This window comes from Martes martes (assembly GCF_963455335.1).
Source record: "Martes martes genome assembly, chromosome: 4".
NCBI lineage: Eukaryota > Metazoa > Chordata > Mammalia > Carnivora > Mustelidae > Martes > Martes martes.
In genome coordinates this window covers 113,878,477-113,895,659 of record NC_137891.1, presented here as the reverse complement: position 1 = coordinate 113,895,659, position 17,183 = coordinate 113,878,477, and the positions used below count along the sequence as shown (strand labels likewise).

At 36.2% G+C, this 17,183-nt stretch overlaps 1 protein-coding gene across 2 annotated transcripts in view; it reads right to left on the bottom strand.

Annotated features, from left to right (window-relative positions):
* Positions 1–17,183, bottom strand: part of EVI5 (ecotropic viral integration site 5) — a 199,076-nt gene that overhangs the window by 54,677 nt on the left and 127,216 nt on the right. For both annotated transcript variants that reach the window (XM_080800425.1, XM_080800426.1), the window contains 2 exons: positions 16,246–16,392; positions 207–302 (listed from right to left, as the gene is read on the bottom strand). In XM_080800425.1, coding sequence (XP_080656551.1) covers positions 207–302; positions 16,246–16,392 — 243 coding nt within the window. The remainder of the gene's footprint in view (positions 1–206; positions 303–16,245; positions 16,393–17,183) is intronic.

Genomic DNA, 17,183 nt, shown 5'->3' with positions numbered 1-17,183 from the left:
ATGTGAATGTACTTAATGTCATAGAACTTACACTTTAAAATGGTCAATTTTATGTTATATGTTATGTTACCACCAAAAAAAGGACTTGGAAATGAATATGTGTTGAAAATAGAATCACAGTCATTAAGAGGAAGATAGATAAAAGTCACTCTTCAGGTACAGAGAGAAATTATTTTTATGTGTACTTTATTATTTTCATATGGTACCTGGATTTCCAGCTCAGCAATGTGCTGCTGTAATTCAGCCACAGCAGCTATGCTATCTGCTTCCCGGAGCCTTACAGCCATCACTTCTTCCTTGTTCTAGGGCGGCAAACAAAACAAACCAAAAATAAACCATGTGATAAAAGTAAAATATGCTTCAAATTTTGAAAACAAATAGATTCATGATTAGATGAGAAAAAAAGTGCCATTATTTCCTGAACTTGATATAAAATGAAGACCAAATATACAGAATAACATTCTATCTTTAAGCATTAAGAAACAACACTCATATAAACAAGTGCTGCATAAAAAGTTAAAATTAAAAATGAACTTAACCTTAAAACAATTCAAATCACTGGTGACTGTGAAAGCTGTTCTTTTTTTTTTTTTTTAAGATTTTATTTATTTATTTGACAGATCACAAGGAGGCAGAGAGGCAGGCAGAGAGAGAGAGAGGAGGAAGCAGACTCCCTGCTGAGCAGAGAGCCCGATGTGGGGCTCGATCCCAGGACACTGGGATCATGACCTGAGCTGAAGGCAGAGGCTTTAACCCACTGAGCCACCCAGGCGCCCCTGAGAGCTGTTCATTTTTATGCAAGAACAAAAATTGAGAACTTTCAAACACTTAATTTGGACAATAGATTAACAGAGAATATGGGTACTAAGAGAGTATATTAACTAGATAATATTTAATGATTATATTCTTTCTGAAGCAATAAATGTTAATGAACATTTACATTACACTACAAAAGAGAATAGAAGTTCAATTATATCATAATTCTAATCTTCCCAGGAAAAGCCTAGTACTTAACTCTACCACCTCAAAATTTCACAAAGAAAAACCCCAAAACTGTATTCTACAATACCATAGCCAATTAATACTGATCCAGAAACAACAAAATATGAAGAAAATATGTTACAGAAAAGTAGGGTATGCAAAATATTTTTCTCTTCTATTAACTCCAGTTGAAATGTAGCAATCATTTATATCAAAAATTTACAGCACGGTGATCGTTGGAGAAATTTAGCACCTGACAGTACTATAATACCAAAATTTCTAAATATAACAAATTTAGAAGTGTAATAATTAAACTACTTATTCTTGTATCTTAGATACTTCTGCTTCACGTTAAGCAGATACTGCTTTAAATATTTTGCCAGTCTGCATATGGTCACATGTGTACCCTGTGCTGTGCTTATAAATGTCTAAAAATCAGGGGCACCTGGGTGGCTCAGAGGTTAAGAATCTGCCTTCAGCTCAGGTCATGATCCCAGGTTCCTGGGACTGAGCCCCATGTCAGGCTCCCTGCTTGGTGGAGAACCTGCTTCTCCCTCTGCCTCCCTCCCACTCCCCCTCCTTATGCCCCCACCCCGAACAAATAAATAAATTCATTAAAAAAAAAACGTCTAGGGGGAGAAGCAAGATGGCAGAGGAGTAGCAGACTGAAATGACATCAGGTCCCAGGAGTTCAGCTAGGTAGTTATCAAACCATTCCGAACACCTACAAACTCAACAGGAGATAGAAGAGAAGAAGAACAGCAATTCTAGGAACAGAAAATTGAACACTTTCTGGAAAGTACGATGTGTGGAGAAGTGAATCCGAAATGACAGGAAGAAAGACCACGGCGGGGGGGTGGGTGTTGGCTCCCGGCAAGCGGTGGAGCAGCAGAGCACAAAATCAGAACTTTTAGAAGTCTGCTCCTCTGAGGGACATCACTCCAGAGGCTAAGCGGGGGTGGAGTCCTCGCGGGGACAGTGTGGTCTCAGGTCCCGCGGGGACACGGAAAGATCAGGGATGTCTGAGTGTGGTAGAGCTCCCAAGTAATGGAGCGGGGCAGCCGATACAGAGACAGAGCCGAGGAGTGAGCTCTCAACTCAGGGTTACCTTAAACCATGATCCAAGGCACAGTTGGGCCACTGCTCTTCCAGCAGGGACCCCATAGTGGCAGATCCAGAGAGACCCCCTCGTTCTTTCTCCAGGAGGAGTGGCACAGAAACGTGCAGCAGTAATCTGCTGGGTTTGGAGACTTCAAATGGGGCCATGTGCCAGAGATAGAAATGCTTGGTCACAGGCCAGGTGAGTAAAGAGTGTAACAGGAGATCTGGGAGACGGGAGAGATTGACTGCTTTTCTCTGAGGGCGCACTGAGGAGTGGGGTCCTGAGCTCTCAGTTCCTCCAGGCCCGGATATTGGGAGGCTGCCATTTCCATTCCTGTCCTCCAAAGCTCTATGGAAAGCATTCAGAGAACAAAAGCTCCTAAGAGCAAACCTGAGCAGATTACTTAGCTTGGCCCCTGGCAAAGGCAGTGCAATTCCGCCTCGGGCAAAGACATTTGAGAATCACGGCAACAGGTCCCTCCCCCAGAAGATCAGCAAGAACATTCAGCCAAGACCAAGTTCACTAATGAGAACTGTGGAACTCCAGAGCTAGAGGAATGCAACACATGGAATTCATGGCTTTCCCCCTGTGTTCCTTCAGTCTTGCAAAGTTAAATATTTTTTAACTTTTTTTTTTCTTATTCTCTTTTTTTAACCTTTCCTCTTTCCTCTTTTTTTTTTCTTTTGAAAGATTTTTTATTTCCTTATGTTAACAGAGAGAGAGATCACAAGTAGGCAGAAAAGCAGGCAGAGAGAGGGGGGAAGCAGGCTCTCTGCTGAGCAGAGAACCCGATGTAGGGCTTGATCCTAGGACCCTGAGATCATGACCTGAGCCGAAAGCAGAGGCTTAACCCACTGAGCCACCCAGGCGCCCTTCCTCTTTCCTCTTTTAGCATTTTTTAAATAGTTTATCTTAACAATACCTTTCTAAAAATAATATATATTTTTTTAAACCTTCATTTTTATAGTTATATTTTATCCCTTCATTATATTTAACCTTATTTTTGTATATGTACAGGTTTTTTTTTCTTTAAAATTTTGGGATACGATTTCCTCTAATAGATCAAAATATACCCTAAATCTAGCACATGGCTTTGTTCTAGTCTCCAGTCTGAACACATTTTCTCCTCTTTTTTTTTCTCTTTTTCCAACCAACTTATCTTATCAATTCCTTTTTTATAATTTTTTTTTAAATTTTCAACTTTACAGTCATATTCTATCCCTTCATTGTGTTTACTCTTATTTTTATAGATATATAAGTCTTTCTTTCTTTAAAACTTTGGGAGGTAGTTTGTTCTAAGAGACTAGAATACACCCAAAATCAAGTGGGTGGCTCTGTTCTATTCACCAGTCATTCATACACACACACACACACACACACACACACACGCACACACACAAACACACACACACACATATATATATCTCCCTTTCTTCTCCCCCCGGTTTTGGGTCTCTTCTGAATTCATTAGCATACATTTTTCTAGGGTCTTGTCAAACTTTTAGTATTTTATTCTGTCGTTCATATATTCTTATCTGGATAAAATGACAAGGCAGAAAAACTTACCACAAAAAAAAGAACAAGAGGCAGTACCGAAGGCTAGGGACCTAACCAATACAAATATTGCTAATATGTCAGAATTACAGTTCAGAATGATGATTCTCAAGGTGCTAGCAGGGCTCGAAAAAGGCATGGAAGATATTACAGAAACCCTTTCTGGAGAAATAAAATCCCTTTCTGGAGAAATAAAAGAACTAAAATCTAACCAACTTGAAATAAAAAAAGCTATTAATGAGGTGCAATAAAAAATGGAGGCTCTTACTGCTAGGATAAATGAGGCAGAAGAGACAATTAGTGATACAGAAGACCAAATGATGAGGAATAAAGAAGCTGAGCAAAAAAGAGATAAACAACTACTGGACCACAAGGGGAGAATTCGAGAAATAAGTGACACCATAAGAGGAAACAATATTAGAGTAATTGGGATTCCAGAAGGAGGAGAGGGGCAGAAGGTTTATTAGAGCAAATTATAGTAGAGAATTTTCCTAATATGGCAAAGGGAACAAGCATCAAAATCCAGGAGGCACAGAAAATCCCCCTCAAAATCAATAAAAATAGGTCAACATCCCATCATCTAATAGTAAAACTTACTACTCTTAGTGACAAAGAGAAAATCCTGAAAGCAGCTTGGGACAGGAAGTCTGTAACATACAATGACAGAAATATTAGATTGGCAGCAGACTTATCCACAGAGACCTGGCAGGCCAGAAAGAATTGGCATGATATATTCAGAGCACTAAATGAGGAAAAATATGCAGTCAAGAATACTATATCCATCTAGGCTATCATTGAAAATAGAAGGAGAGATAAAAAGCTTCCAGGACAAACAAAAATTAAAAGAACTGTAAACACCAACCAGCCCTACAGGAAATACTGAAAGGGGTCCTTTAAGCAAAGAGAGAGCCTAAAAGTAGTAGACCAGAAAGGAACAGAAGACGATACAGAGTAACAGTCACCTTACAGGCAATACAATGGCACTAAATTCAGATCTTTCAATAGTTACTCTGAATGTAAATGGGCTAAATGCCCCAATCAAAAGACACAGGGTATCAGAATGGATAAAAAACAGAACCCATCAATACGCTATCTACAAGAAACTCATTTTACACCCAAAAACATCTCCAGATTTAAAGTGAGGGGGTAGAAAAAAATTTACCATGCTAATGGACATCAAAAGAAAGCTGGGGTGGCAACCCTTATATCAGATCAATTAGATTTTAAGCCAAAGACAATAATACGAAATGAGGAAGGACACTATATCATACTCAAAGGGTCAGTCCCACAAGAAGATCTAACAATTTTAAATATCTATGCCCCTAACATGGGAGCAGCCAACTATATAAACCATTTAATAACAAAATCAAAGAAACACATCAACAATAATACAATTATAATAGGGGACTTTAATACCCCCCTCACTGAAATGGACAGATCATCCAAGCAAAAGATTAACAAGGAAATAAAGGCCTTAAATGACACATTGGACAAGACGGATATCACAGATATATTCAGAATATTCCCTCCCAAAGCAATAGAATACACATTCTTCTCTAGAGCACATGGAACATTCTCCAGAATAGACCTATCTTGGGTCACAAATCAGGTGTCAACTGGTACCAAAAGATTGGGATCATTCCCTGCATATTTTCAGACCACAATGCTCTGAAGCTAGAACTCAATCACAAGAGGTAAGTTGGAAAGAACTCAAATACATGGAGGCTAAAGAGCATACTACTAAAGAATGAATGGGTCAACCAGGAAATTAAAGAAGAACTGAAAAAATTCATGGAAACAAATGAAAATGAAAACACAACTGTTCAAAATCTGTGGGACACAGCCAAGATGGTCCTGAGAGGAAAGTATATAATGATACAAGCCTTTCTCAAGAAACAAGAAAGGTCTCAAGTATACAACCTAACCCTACACCTAAAGGAGTTGGAGAAAGAACAACAAAGAAAGCCTAAACCCAGCAGGAGAAGAGAAATCATAAAGATCAGAGCAGAAATCAATGAAACAGAAACCAAAAGAACAGTAGAACAGATCAACGAAACTAGGAGCTGGGTTTTTGAAAGAATTAATAAGACTGATAAAGCCCTGGCCAGACTTACCAAAAAGAAAAAAGAAATGACCTAAATAAATAAAATCATGAATGAAAGAGGAGATTTCACAACCAACACCAAAGAAATACAAACAATTATAAGAACATATTATGAGCAACTATACGCCAGCAAATTTGACAATCTGGAAGAAATGAATGCATTCCTAGAGACATATAAACTACCAAAACTGAACTAGGAAGAAGTAGAAAATCTGAACAGACCCATAACCAGTAAGGAGACTGATGCAGTCATCAAATTTCTTCCAAAAACAAAAGTTCATGGCCAGAGGGCGTCCCAGGGGAATTCTACCAAACATTTAAAGAAGAATTAATTTCTATTCTCCTGAAACTGTTCCAAAAAATAGAAATGGAAGGAAAAGTGTCAAACTCATTTTAGGAGGCCAGCATTATCTTGATCCCAAAACCAGACAAAGATCCCATCAAAAAGGAGAATTACAGACCAATATCCTTGATGAACACAGATGCAAAAATTCTCACCAAAATACTAGCCAATAGGATCTAACAGTACATTAAAAGGATTATTCACCATGACCAAGCAGAATTTATTCCAGGGCTGCAAGGTTGGTTCAACATCCACAAATCAATCAATGTGATACAATACATTAATAAAAAAAAAAGAACAAGGACCATATGATACTCTTAATAGATGCTGAAAAAGCATTTGAAAAGGCACAGAATCCTTTCTTCATCAAAATTTTTCAAAGTGTAGGGACGGAGGGTACATATCTCAATATCATCAAAGCCATCTATGGAAAACCCACAGCCAATATCATTCTCAATGGGGAAAAACAGAGAAATTTTCTCCTAGGGTCAAGAACATGGCAGGATGTCCACTATCACTACTGTTATTCAACATAGTACTAGAAGGTATAGCCTCAGCAATCAGACAACAAAAAGAAAGTAAAGGCATCCAAATCGGCAAAGAAGAGGTCAAACTCTCACTCTTTGCAGCTGATATGATACTTTATGTGGAAAACCCAAGACTCCATTCCAAAACTGCTAGAACTTGTACAGGAATTCAGTAAAGTATCAGGATATAAAATCAATGTACAGAAATCAGTTGCATTTCTATACACCAATAGCAAGACAGAAGAAAGAAAAATTAAGGAATCAATCCCATTTACAATTGCACCCAAAATCATAAGATACCTAGGAATAAATCTAATCAAAGAGGCAAAGAATCTATACTCAGAAAACTATAAAGTACTCATGAAAGAAATGAGGAAGACACAAAGAAATGGAAAAACATTCCATGCTCCTGGATTGGAAGAACAAATATTGTAAAAATGTCTATGCTACCTAAAGCAATCTACACATTTAATGCAATCCCTATCAAAATACCATTAATTTTTTTAAAGAAATGGAACAAATAATCTTAAAATTTGTATGGAACCAGAAAAGACCCCTGAATAGCCAGAGGTATGTTGAAAAAGAAAGCCAAAGTTGGTGGCATCACAATTCCAGACTTCAAGCTCTATTACAAAGCTATAATCCTCAAGACTGGTACTGGCACAAAAACAGACACACAGATCAATGGAACAGAATAGAGAGCCCAGAAATAGACCCTCAATTCTATGGTCAACTAATCTTTGACAAAGAGGAAAGAATGTCCAATGGAAAAAAGACAGTCTCTTCAACAAATCGTGTTGGGAAAGTTGGACAGCCACATGCAGAAGAATGAAACTGGACAATTTCCTTACACCACACACAAAAATAGACTCAAAATGGATGAAAGACCTCAATGTGAGACAGGGACCCATCAAAACCCTTGAGGAGAACACAGGCAGCAACCTCTTCAACCTCAGCCACAGCGACTTCTTCCTAGAAACATTGCCAAAGGCAGGGGAACCAAGGGCAAAAATGAACTACTGGGACTTCACCACAATCAAAAGCTTTTGCACAGCAAAGGAAACAGTCAACAAAACCAAAAGACAACTGACAGAATGGGAGAAGATATTTGCAAATAACATATCAGATGAAGGGCTAGGATCCAAAATTTATAAAGAACTTATCAAATTCAACACCCAAAGAACAAACAATCCAATCAAGAAGTGGGCAGAGGACATGAACAGACATTTCTGCAAGGAAGACATCCAGATGGAGACCAGACACATGAAAAAGTGCTCCACATCACTCAGCATCAGGGAAATACAAATCAAAACAACAACGAGATACCACCTCACACCAGTCAGAATGGCTAAAATTAACAAGTCAGGAAATGACAGATGCTGGCGAGGATGCAGAGAAAGGGGAACCCTCCTACACTGTTGGTGGGAATGCAAGCTGGTGCAACCACTCTGAAGAACAGCATGGAGGTTCCTCAAAAAGTTGAAAATAGAGCTACTTTATGACCCAGTAATTGCACTATATTTACCCTAAAGATACAAATGTAGTGATCCGAAGGGGCATGTTCATCCGAATGTTTACAGCAGCAATGTCCACAATAGCCAAACGATGGAAAGAACCTAGATGCCCATCAACAGATGAATGGATAAAGAAGATGTGGTATATATATACAATGGAATACCATGCAGCCATCAAAAGAAATGAAATTTTGCCATTTGCAATGATGTGGATGGAACAAGAGGGTTTTTTTTTTTTAAAGATTTTATTTATTTGACAGAGAGAGATCACAAGTAGGCAGAGAGGCAGGCAGAGAGAGAGAGAGAGGGAAGCAGGCTCCCCGCTGAGCAGAGAGCCCGATGCGGGACTTGATCCCAGGTCCCTGAGATCATGACCTGAGCCGAAGGCAGCGGCTTAACCCACTGAGCCACCCAGGCACCCAACAAGAGGGTATTATGCTTAGCGAAATAAGTCAATCAGAGAAAGAGAATTATCATATGATCTCCCTGACAGGAGGAATTCGAGAGGCAAGGTGGGGAGTTTGGGGGGTAGGGAAGGAAAAAAACGAAACAAGATGGGATCCAGAGGGAGAGAAACCATAGGAGGCTCTTAATCTCATAAAACAAACTGTGTGTGCTGGGAGGAGGGGAGTATGGAGAGGGTGGTTGGGTGATGGACATTGGGGAGGGCATGGGATATGGTGAATGCTGTGAAATGTGTAAGCTGGACAATTCACAGACCTGTAACCTGGGGCAAATAATACATTATATGTTAATTAAAAAAAATTGTCTAGCAATCAGCTTTCTCCTAGGGCTGTTTGTGTGTGTGTGTGTGTGTGTGTGTACACATGTGTTCATGAATAAGTTTATTATATTTTTTAATATAAACTGATATAGAGGATATATAGAATATAACATATAGATAATAAGATATACAATACTCATTGCCCATTCTGTACAGTCACTGTATTCTCACAGAACGCTTCCACTGATTTTTTTCTAAACTACTGCATCCATGAGCCATCAATGGTTGAAACTGGGGAAAAGTAAAGTTTTGATATAAATGTTGACTGAATATTTTTGTTAGAGAAAAGATGAAAGTGAAACAACAAAGACTTATGTTACAATTTCACTCATTTGTTAATAATGTGAGCAAGTTTTTTGTTGATTCTGGTAACAGTAATCAAATACAGAAGGGAAATTTCCTTAAAAATTTTGTGCTAGTCATAATGCATAGGCTGAAGATACAACATATTTTTAAACTTTTATCTGCATTAAAAATCAAGCACAGGCATCAAATGCCTTTCCTTAAAAGGCCAGATAGTAAATATTTTAGGTTTATGGGCCATATAATGTATCACCAATATTGTACCTCCCATTGCTGCACTGTGAAAGTGGCCACGGACAATACATAAAGAAACAGGCAAGGCTGTATTCCAATAAAGCTTTACTTCTAAAAACAGGCAACCAGACAGATTTGAGCTATGGGCTAGGCTACAGTCTGCCAACATCTGGTCTAGATAGTCAATAAAAAAATCCAGTCCCGATTTGTAGTTTGACAACTAATGTGATGTAAATCCTCCCACCGTGGCTCCTTTCAAGCTATCAACGTTAACATTACTGAACGATGAGTTGGGAAGAAATATACAGTGGAACACTATTATATGGTATTTCCACCGAACAGATACAAGGGGTCTAAATAACCTCAAAAGCACAGGTAGTAGTAAAATGTAAAAATAAGTAGAAAATGTTAAAGTTTGATTACTTATTACCTTTGTCCTATCACAATTTAATTATGTTATATGACTTAATTGTTCATATGGCTGTTTTAACAAGAGAGTCACAAAATTCCTAAAAATTTAACAACTGGTTCTTGGAAGCCTTTACTGGCTGGCTCCAGCAAATCTCTGTGTCTCTATTTCATAAAATTCAAACCTCATTTTGTCACTCCCTTAGTTTAAATACTTTATGGCATTTAAAGTATTTAAATTTATTTAAATTTAAATTTATCTCAGATCTTGAGATAATGACTCAGGTTCTTATACTGGTGTCCTAGATTGTATATGATTTCACTCCCTATTCACTGCTCCAGCCTCATATCTTACCAGTATTCCTTATGATACTTACCTCCAGCTACAATGAACTTTTTTTAGTTCAAGCAACCTCTTCTTTCTTCTTATTTTTATTCTTCACATATGCCATTCCCTCTGTCCAGTGAACTCTATTTATTGTCTTTCTTTAACTCCTACATAGCTTTAATGTCTTAGCTCAATCATTCCTCAGTTAGCCTTTCTTGAAGCATTATCCTAACACTAAACTCCCATTATAGTGTCCTATATACCTCCTCAATTACAGCACTACTCATACTGCATTGTGCTTGTTTCTGTACTTGTCTAAATCCTTTACTAAGAGAAATCCCTTTGAGGGCAGTGATGTCTCCAATAGTTGGCACCAACTTTCAACTTTCAACCTTGTGAGAGGGCCACCTAAAACACCTCATCCTTTAGCTCCAGCTAAGCCTTCAGATGACTGTAGACTCGTAAGAGACTCTAAACCAGAACCACTTGGTTAAACTGCTCCTGAATTTCTGACCCAGAAAAAACTCTAGGATACTGGTGCTTATTGCTATTTTAAGCCACTAAGTTTTAGAGGTAATTTTAAAAATAGTAATAGATAACTAATACATTTATAGTCTCCTAATTTTAGTTAACAGTGCATAAAAAATTATATTAATCAAATAAATTATATTATTTATAATATATAATACTTATAAATGTATATATTATATGCAACATACATAATATATGTAATACTTACAAATGTAAATATTATAAATTATACAAAATTACGTTAATCATGTAAAAAAAATTCCCCCTAATCTTCTCCCTCTCCAATCTAATCACCAAGTCTTGTTGGTTCTGTACAAAAAACAGATTGTGAATTTATCTACTTCTCTTTATTTAAATGTCAATACCTGAGCCTAAGCTAGTATCTGTCTTGTACTATTTCCTGAAGATCTCATAAGAAATCTGTCTCCAACCCCAGCCAAACCTATCTCTACACATAGTGGTATGTGTGTTCTTTTGAAAAATAATTACATTAATTGCTATAAGCAATATCCCCTAACAAATGCTAAAATTAGTTGCTGAAACTTTAAGGATATTTTCATGGCCTCAAAATAGTTCCCCCAAAATATTTATTAATTACTGTGGTGGTTTTAATATATGTCCACAAGTTTTTTGACACTCTTTCCTTGAGGGGGTGTAGGTTAACATCCCTACCTGCTGTCAGACTGGGCTGGACTTGGTAACTTACTTGCAATGAGCAGAGTATGAGAGGAAAAAAGCTCTGTAGCGGAGAAAACTTGGCAGACACCAACTTAAATGATCAAGGTTAACAGCATTAACATATTAATACAAAATGCCTTCTAACATGATGTGCTAAGAAGGACACTTCTATTCTGTATTCTTTCCTAAAATACATTATCTCACTCTAGTCATGAGAAAACATACAATCCCAAGCTGAGGGATATTCTACAAAATAACTGACCAGTATTTTTCAAAATAAAGGTCTAAGGAAAGATAAGAAAGCATTAAGAAACTGTCACAGATTAGAGGAGACAGAGATCTAATGGGGAGATCTGAATAAAGTCTGTAGTTTCAATCATTTCTTAGTAGTGATAAATGTATCATGGTTATATAAAATGTAAACATTAGGAGACGCTGATTAAAAGTTATATGGTAACTGTACTATTTTTGCTGCTTTTCTGTAAACAAAAAATGCCAAAATTAAACGTAAAAAAAAAACAACCTGAAGGAAATATAGCAAAACAGAAAAAGTCATAGTTGATTTTCTGCTTAAAACCTTTCAATGGCTTCCCATAGCACTTAAGAGTAAAACCCAAAGTCATTAGTATGGGAAGTAAAATTTTATATGGTAAGAAGTGGAGTCCCAACCTACTTCCCTGGTTCTTATGTCATTGGCTTTTTACTTTATACAAGACTCAGCAACCAACTTCTTTTCTGCTTTTGGATCTTGAACTCTGCGACCCTTTCATGGTGAGGATCTTCCCCTGGCTCTTCACATGGCTGCTGCTTTCCTATTCTTCACATCCCAGCTTTGTTACCACCTCCTGGCACTCCATCTTAATCACCACTTCCTCTTACCTCCCACTTTACAGTACATCATTAGTAATGATCTTATGTACTTTTTATTTATTGTTTCAATAAACATTGTGCTCACTTTCTTCACTACTGAGTCCGCAGTGCCTATAATACTAACAAATAAATGCTGCCCAAGTATTTGATGAATATGTAAACAGATGCCATAATTCTTTGAAGTCTCATAATCTCACCTCCTCCCACCCTTATTTGAGAATCACTGTTCCAAAATATGCAACTTACATCTACTTAAAATGAAAAGGTTTGGCTATACACTTTGTAAGTACCTTTGTAAGTAACATAATGGAGAAACAGGTACTATCATGCCCTCTTGGTCAGAGTACAAAACAGTTCAACCCAAGAAGTGTCATCTGACAAAATTTTACGAAAGTACAAATGCATTTACCCATTGACCAATCTAAGGGAACACGTGGATATACTTCTATAGGTATAGAATGTGGATATAACTCTGTATGTCTGAAATTATATATGTACAAGGGGTTATTCACTACACTGCTTGTGGCAGCAAAAACACTGGGGACAATCCATGTGCCCATCAACAAGAATCTAGTTAAGTATACTACGATACATCCATGCAATGGAAAACAATGTACCCCTAGAAACTAATAAGGCTCTTGAAGTACTGATATTGAAAGCTCTATAAAACATAATGACATAAAAAAAAAACCATAGTGACAAAGAAAAAGCAAGGAGAAGAACACACAGTATGTTACCTTTTATGTAAAAAAAGTGAAAAGAAAAATTATGTACTTTTACTTGCTTGTATTTGCCTAAAAGAAACTCTGAAAGAGGGGCACCTGGATGGCTCAGACAGTTAAACATCTGTCTTCTACTCAGGTTATGACCCCAGGTTCCTAGAATGGAGCCCCACATCAGGCTTCCTGCTCAGTGGGGAGTCTGCTTCCCTATCTCCCCTGCTACTCTTCTCATGCTCTCTCTCACTCATTCTCTCTCGAATAAATAAATAAAATCTTTTAAAAAAAAACTCTCAAAGGACATATCAGAAAATAAAAGCAGTCACCTAGCAAAAAAAATAAAGGTAGAGTCAGGAAGAGAATGAGATAAAAGGGGAAAGAGTATGAGCAATGCTTTCACTTATACTGTTAAAAAATCAAAGCATTATGAAAAAATGCGTATGTATTAAGCTATTAAAATTCATATTAGGGACAGCTGGGTGGCTCAATCAGTTGAGCATCTGCTTTCGGCTCAGGTCATGATCTCAGGGTCCTGGGATTGAGTCTTGCATCAGGCTCCTTACTCAGTGGGGAGTCTGCTTCTCCCTCTGTCTGCCACTCCCCCTGTTTGTACTCTCTCTCTCTCTGACAAATAAATATATAAAATTAAAAAAAAAAAGGTTTATATTATACATAAGCACCAGGTTTATTTTCTTCCTGTTTCCTTCTTGTCATTACTACAAATATGTACAATGTTATAATCATAGTAAAATACTCTGACTTTCCTACTTAAAATTACTTATCATATAATTTTATAAGTTTATATATGAATTACTGTACTATACCTTTTCCATGGATATATACATATCTATATTGGTATCTCTCTTTATATATGTAGAACTAGAGAATATAAAATCCTTCTATACTCTTCAAATTTAGATTTATGTAGGAAATCCCACAATCTCATTACTAAAATCTTGGGGACTAAATATGTCATAGAATTTTTTATTTTTTAGATTTTAGAAAAATAATAAGATACATGAACCATACATTAGTATTATCCACAAGGTTGCATCCATAATGAAATACCTTGCTCATTACTAAACCCAATGAAACTGTAAAGTATAAATATTCACACCAAGTGGGATAAAACAAAAATTATAAATGGCCACCCAAATGAATTTCTGTGAAATTTATGAGAAAATGTTTGGGTTTCAGAGTGTTTTGAATTTTCATATGGGAGATTACAGACTTATACTATTTTCATCTTTAAGCAGGAACATTCAAATTCAGTTGTAGAAGGAAAATAACATTAATACTAAAAACAGTATCCTGATATATTACATAAATGAAAAATAAAATGAAATTTAATAGTTATTTATCAACAAATTACAAGCTATAATCATACATAACTAAATGAGGGGTGGGCACCTAGGTGACTCAATCAGTTAAGTGTCTGCCTTCAGCTCAGGTCATGATCTCAGGGTCCTGGGATGGAGCCCAGAGTCCGGCTCCCGGCTCAGTGGAGGGTCTGCTTCTTCCCCTCCCTCTAACCCTCTGCCCAACTTGTGTGCATACCTATATATATGCTCTCTTGCTCTCAAATAAATAAAATCTAAAAAAAAAACTAAATGAAAATGAACCAGATTTCCATAATTGAAGGACTAGCTTCCTCGAAAAAGTTAGGGTTTATTCCTGAAGTGTTCCAGTATAACAAGGTAAAATATATATTACTTAATTACAATGTACTAGGTGCTACGGTAATGACACACTGGGCATTCTCAAAATCTACAAAAGGTATTACAAAACATTGAATAAATCAATATACAGGCTAAACACACGCACAGATATAAGAATCAGCACCTATAACAAATTTCACAGATTTTATTACTGAACAGTTAAAAATAAAATAAAATATTGGCTCCTAAAATTTTCTAAAATTCTGAATCTGAGCATATTACTTAAATTTGAAAAATAATTATATATATACATATATACATATACATATGTGTATATATATATATATTTTCATGAGCAAATCCCAAAAATTATTTCCAAAGAACACCTTACTTTCCTTAAAAGGTGCTAAGGCATTTGAGGAACAATATTAAATCCAGTAACAGTGTTATCAACCTACGTTTAAGAAAAACCCCAATAATTTGAAAAGAGATTAAGTTTAGCTCTTTACTAAAAATAAGTCAGCACAGACAATATGGCATCATAAAAATTTAATCACATATTAGAAAGACAAATCAAACTGATATAACCTCATGTCATATCATTTTATTTTTAAATTAGTCTAGTCACATCCTTCTAGAGGGACTAATTTTAAGTTAGCACAAATTTCAGTACTGCCTACAGATTTCTGTCAGTGTAAATTGCAATAGCCATGCATATTTATTAGGATGTAATTTCATCTCTGGATTTCAGTGACACTGATAAACCACTCAAGCTTCACTCCTGGTTTTTAATGACACCAGAACAAGTTGATGGAATTACAGCTTCATTTGTACCAATGAAAGTCTTATTTCTTATCAGAGAATAATAAGGATAGAATCTTAAAGGACATCATTCCTGCTGTATCACCATGGAAAGATGGATGCCTGCTTTATTTTTAAAATTCCGTAACTTGTCCTTAGTAATCTATTCTAATGCTGAGACCACAGTCGTATCTTTAGTTTTTTCTCTTTCTCTCACACTCACTCTCTCTTGTTCTACCCTCCTCCTCATCCTACCCCACTCCTCATCCCCTCACTCTCTCACCACAATTGCACGGCAACTGACTTCAGGAAAACATTTACTTGCATTCAAATACTTTTTGAAGCTTTATAAATCCAAATACTTCACGCATAAAAAATAGAAAAACTGATTAAAATAATAATGGGAAATGTACACAATTTTCCCAAACCATGGGCAAACACACTTCTTTTGCTCTCTACCCAGAAAACATATATCAATAGTGAGTGCATACTATACCATACTGATCAAAGCAGAGTTGCCCTAATCTCCCTAAATTACCTATCTTTTTGGTTGTGATTTTAAAAGCTTTGGTTTTAAAGAGCTACAAGTCAAAAGAAAAATTATAAAGAGATACGAATTTTCAGCCTGAAATCCACTTCACAGCAAGATGAGCTAACCCTGTCTGAAAGCAATCACCAAACCAAATCCAGGAAAAGTGGGAAATCAAACTAGCTCTTTTTGGTTTTATTGCCTTTAAAATAATGAAGAGACAAAACAAAAAGGTATTATTATATTGACAAAAACATTAGGTAGCCAATATATTTACCTTGCATTCAATCTCTGCTTGTTTGCGCTTTGCTTCACTTAATTGAGTAAGTAGTCCTTTGTTCTGTGCCGAAAGATACTGCACTTTCTCATGCAGACTAATCACCTCTTGTTCCGCTCTTCGAAGATGGTTACTGTTGATCTGATTCTATTAAAAATATAAATACTCAGACTTTAAAGACCCCCAAAAAATCTACAAATTTTTACCTCCCCATTATATCTCAATAACATTATATAAAATGCTATCATTAGTTACAGGTGGATTTTATTTAACATATAATAGTTAAATGCTAAAAAAAATTATAAATGTGCTTTAAAAATCGAGTCATCCAGAAGATACTTAAGGTCTATATTAGAAACTCTTCCTAACTTTCTGTTTATACAATAACTATCTACAAACTTAAAGAATGTTTACACAGACCCTGAAGTATTAATTTCTGAAATAGACAGTATCATACAAATGAGTAGACATAGAAATATGATGAATTTAACTCCTCTTTCCCATTCCCAAAAGGATAGACTGCTTGAAAAGTACCATCACCATTTACTAGTTAAAATCCTTTATGTCATGAAATATGTCATATGCACTTCTGTATTCCAATGTACAGCACAGTCATTTTAAGGAACATGAACTGGTTTTGAATTCTGACTTGTTATTTGGTGATTAAGCAAACTAGTTATAATATTTATATTTTTTTATTTGAAAAATGTATATAAAAATACTCCCTATTTCTCATTCAGGTCTCTTCAGTATTAAATGAGAGATTACATGGAACAGCACTTAATATATAGAAATAACTCAATAAATGTTGGTGTTTGATGTATTAAAACCATAGAACATGCTAAAAAATATATAGAGACCTTAATTTGACTGACATGAAGTAGTTTCCCAATGCAGGCTCCACATAGCCTGATTTCTTTCAACCCTAAGATTCTATT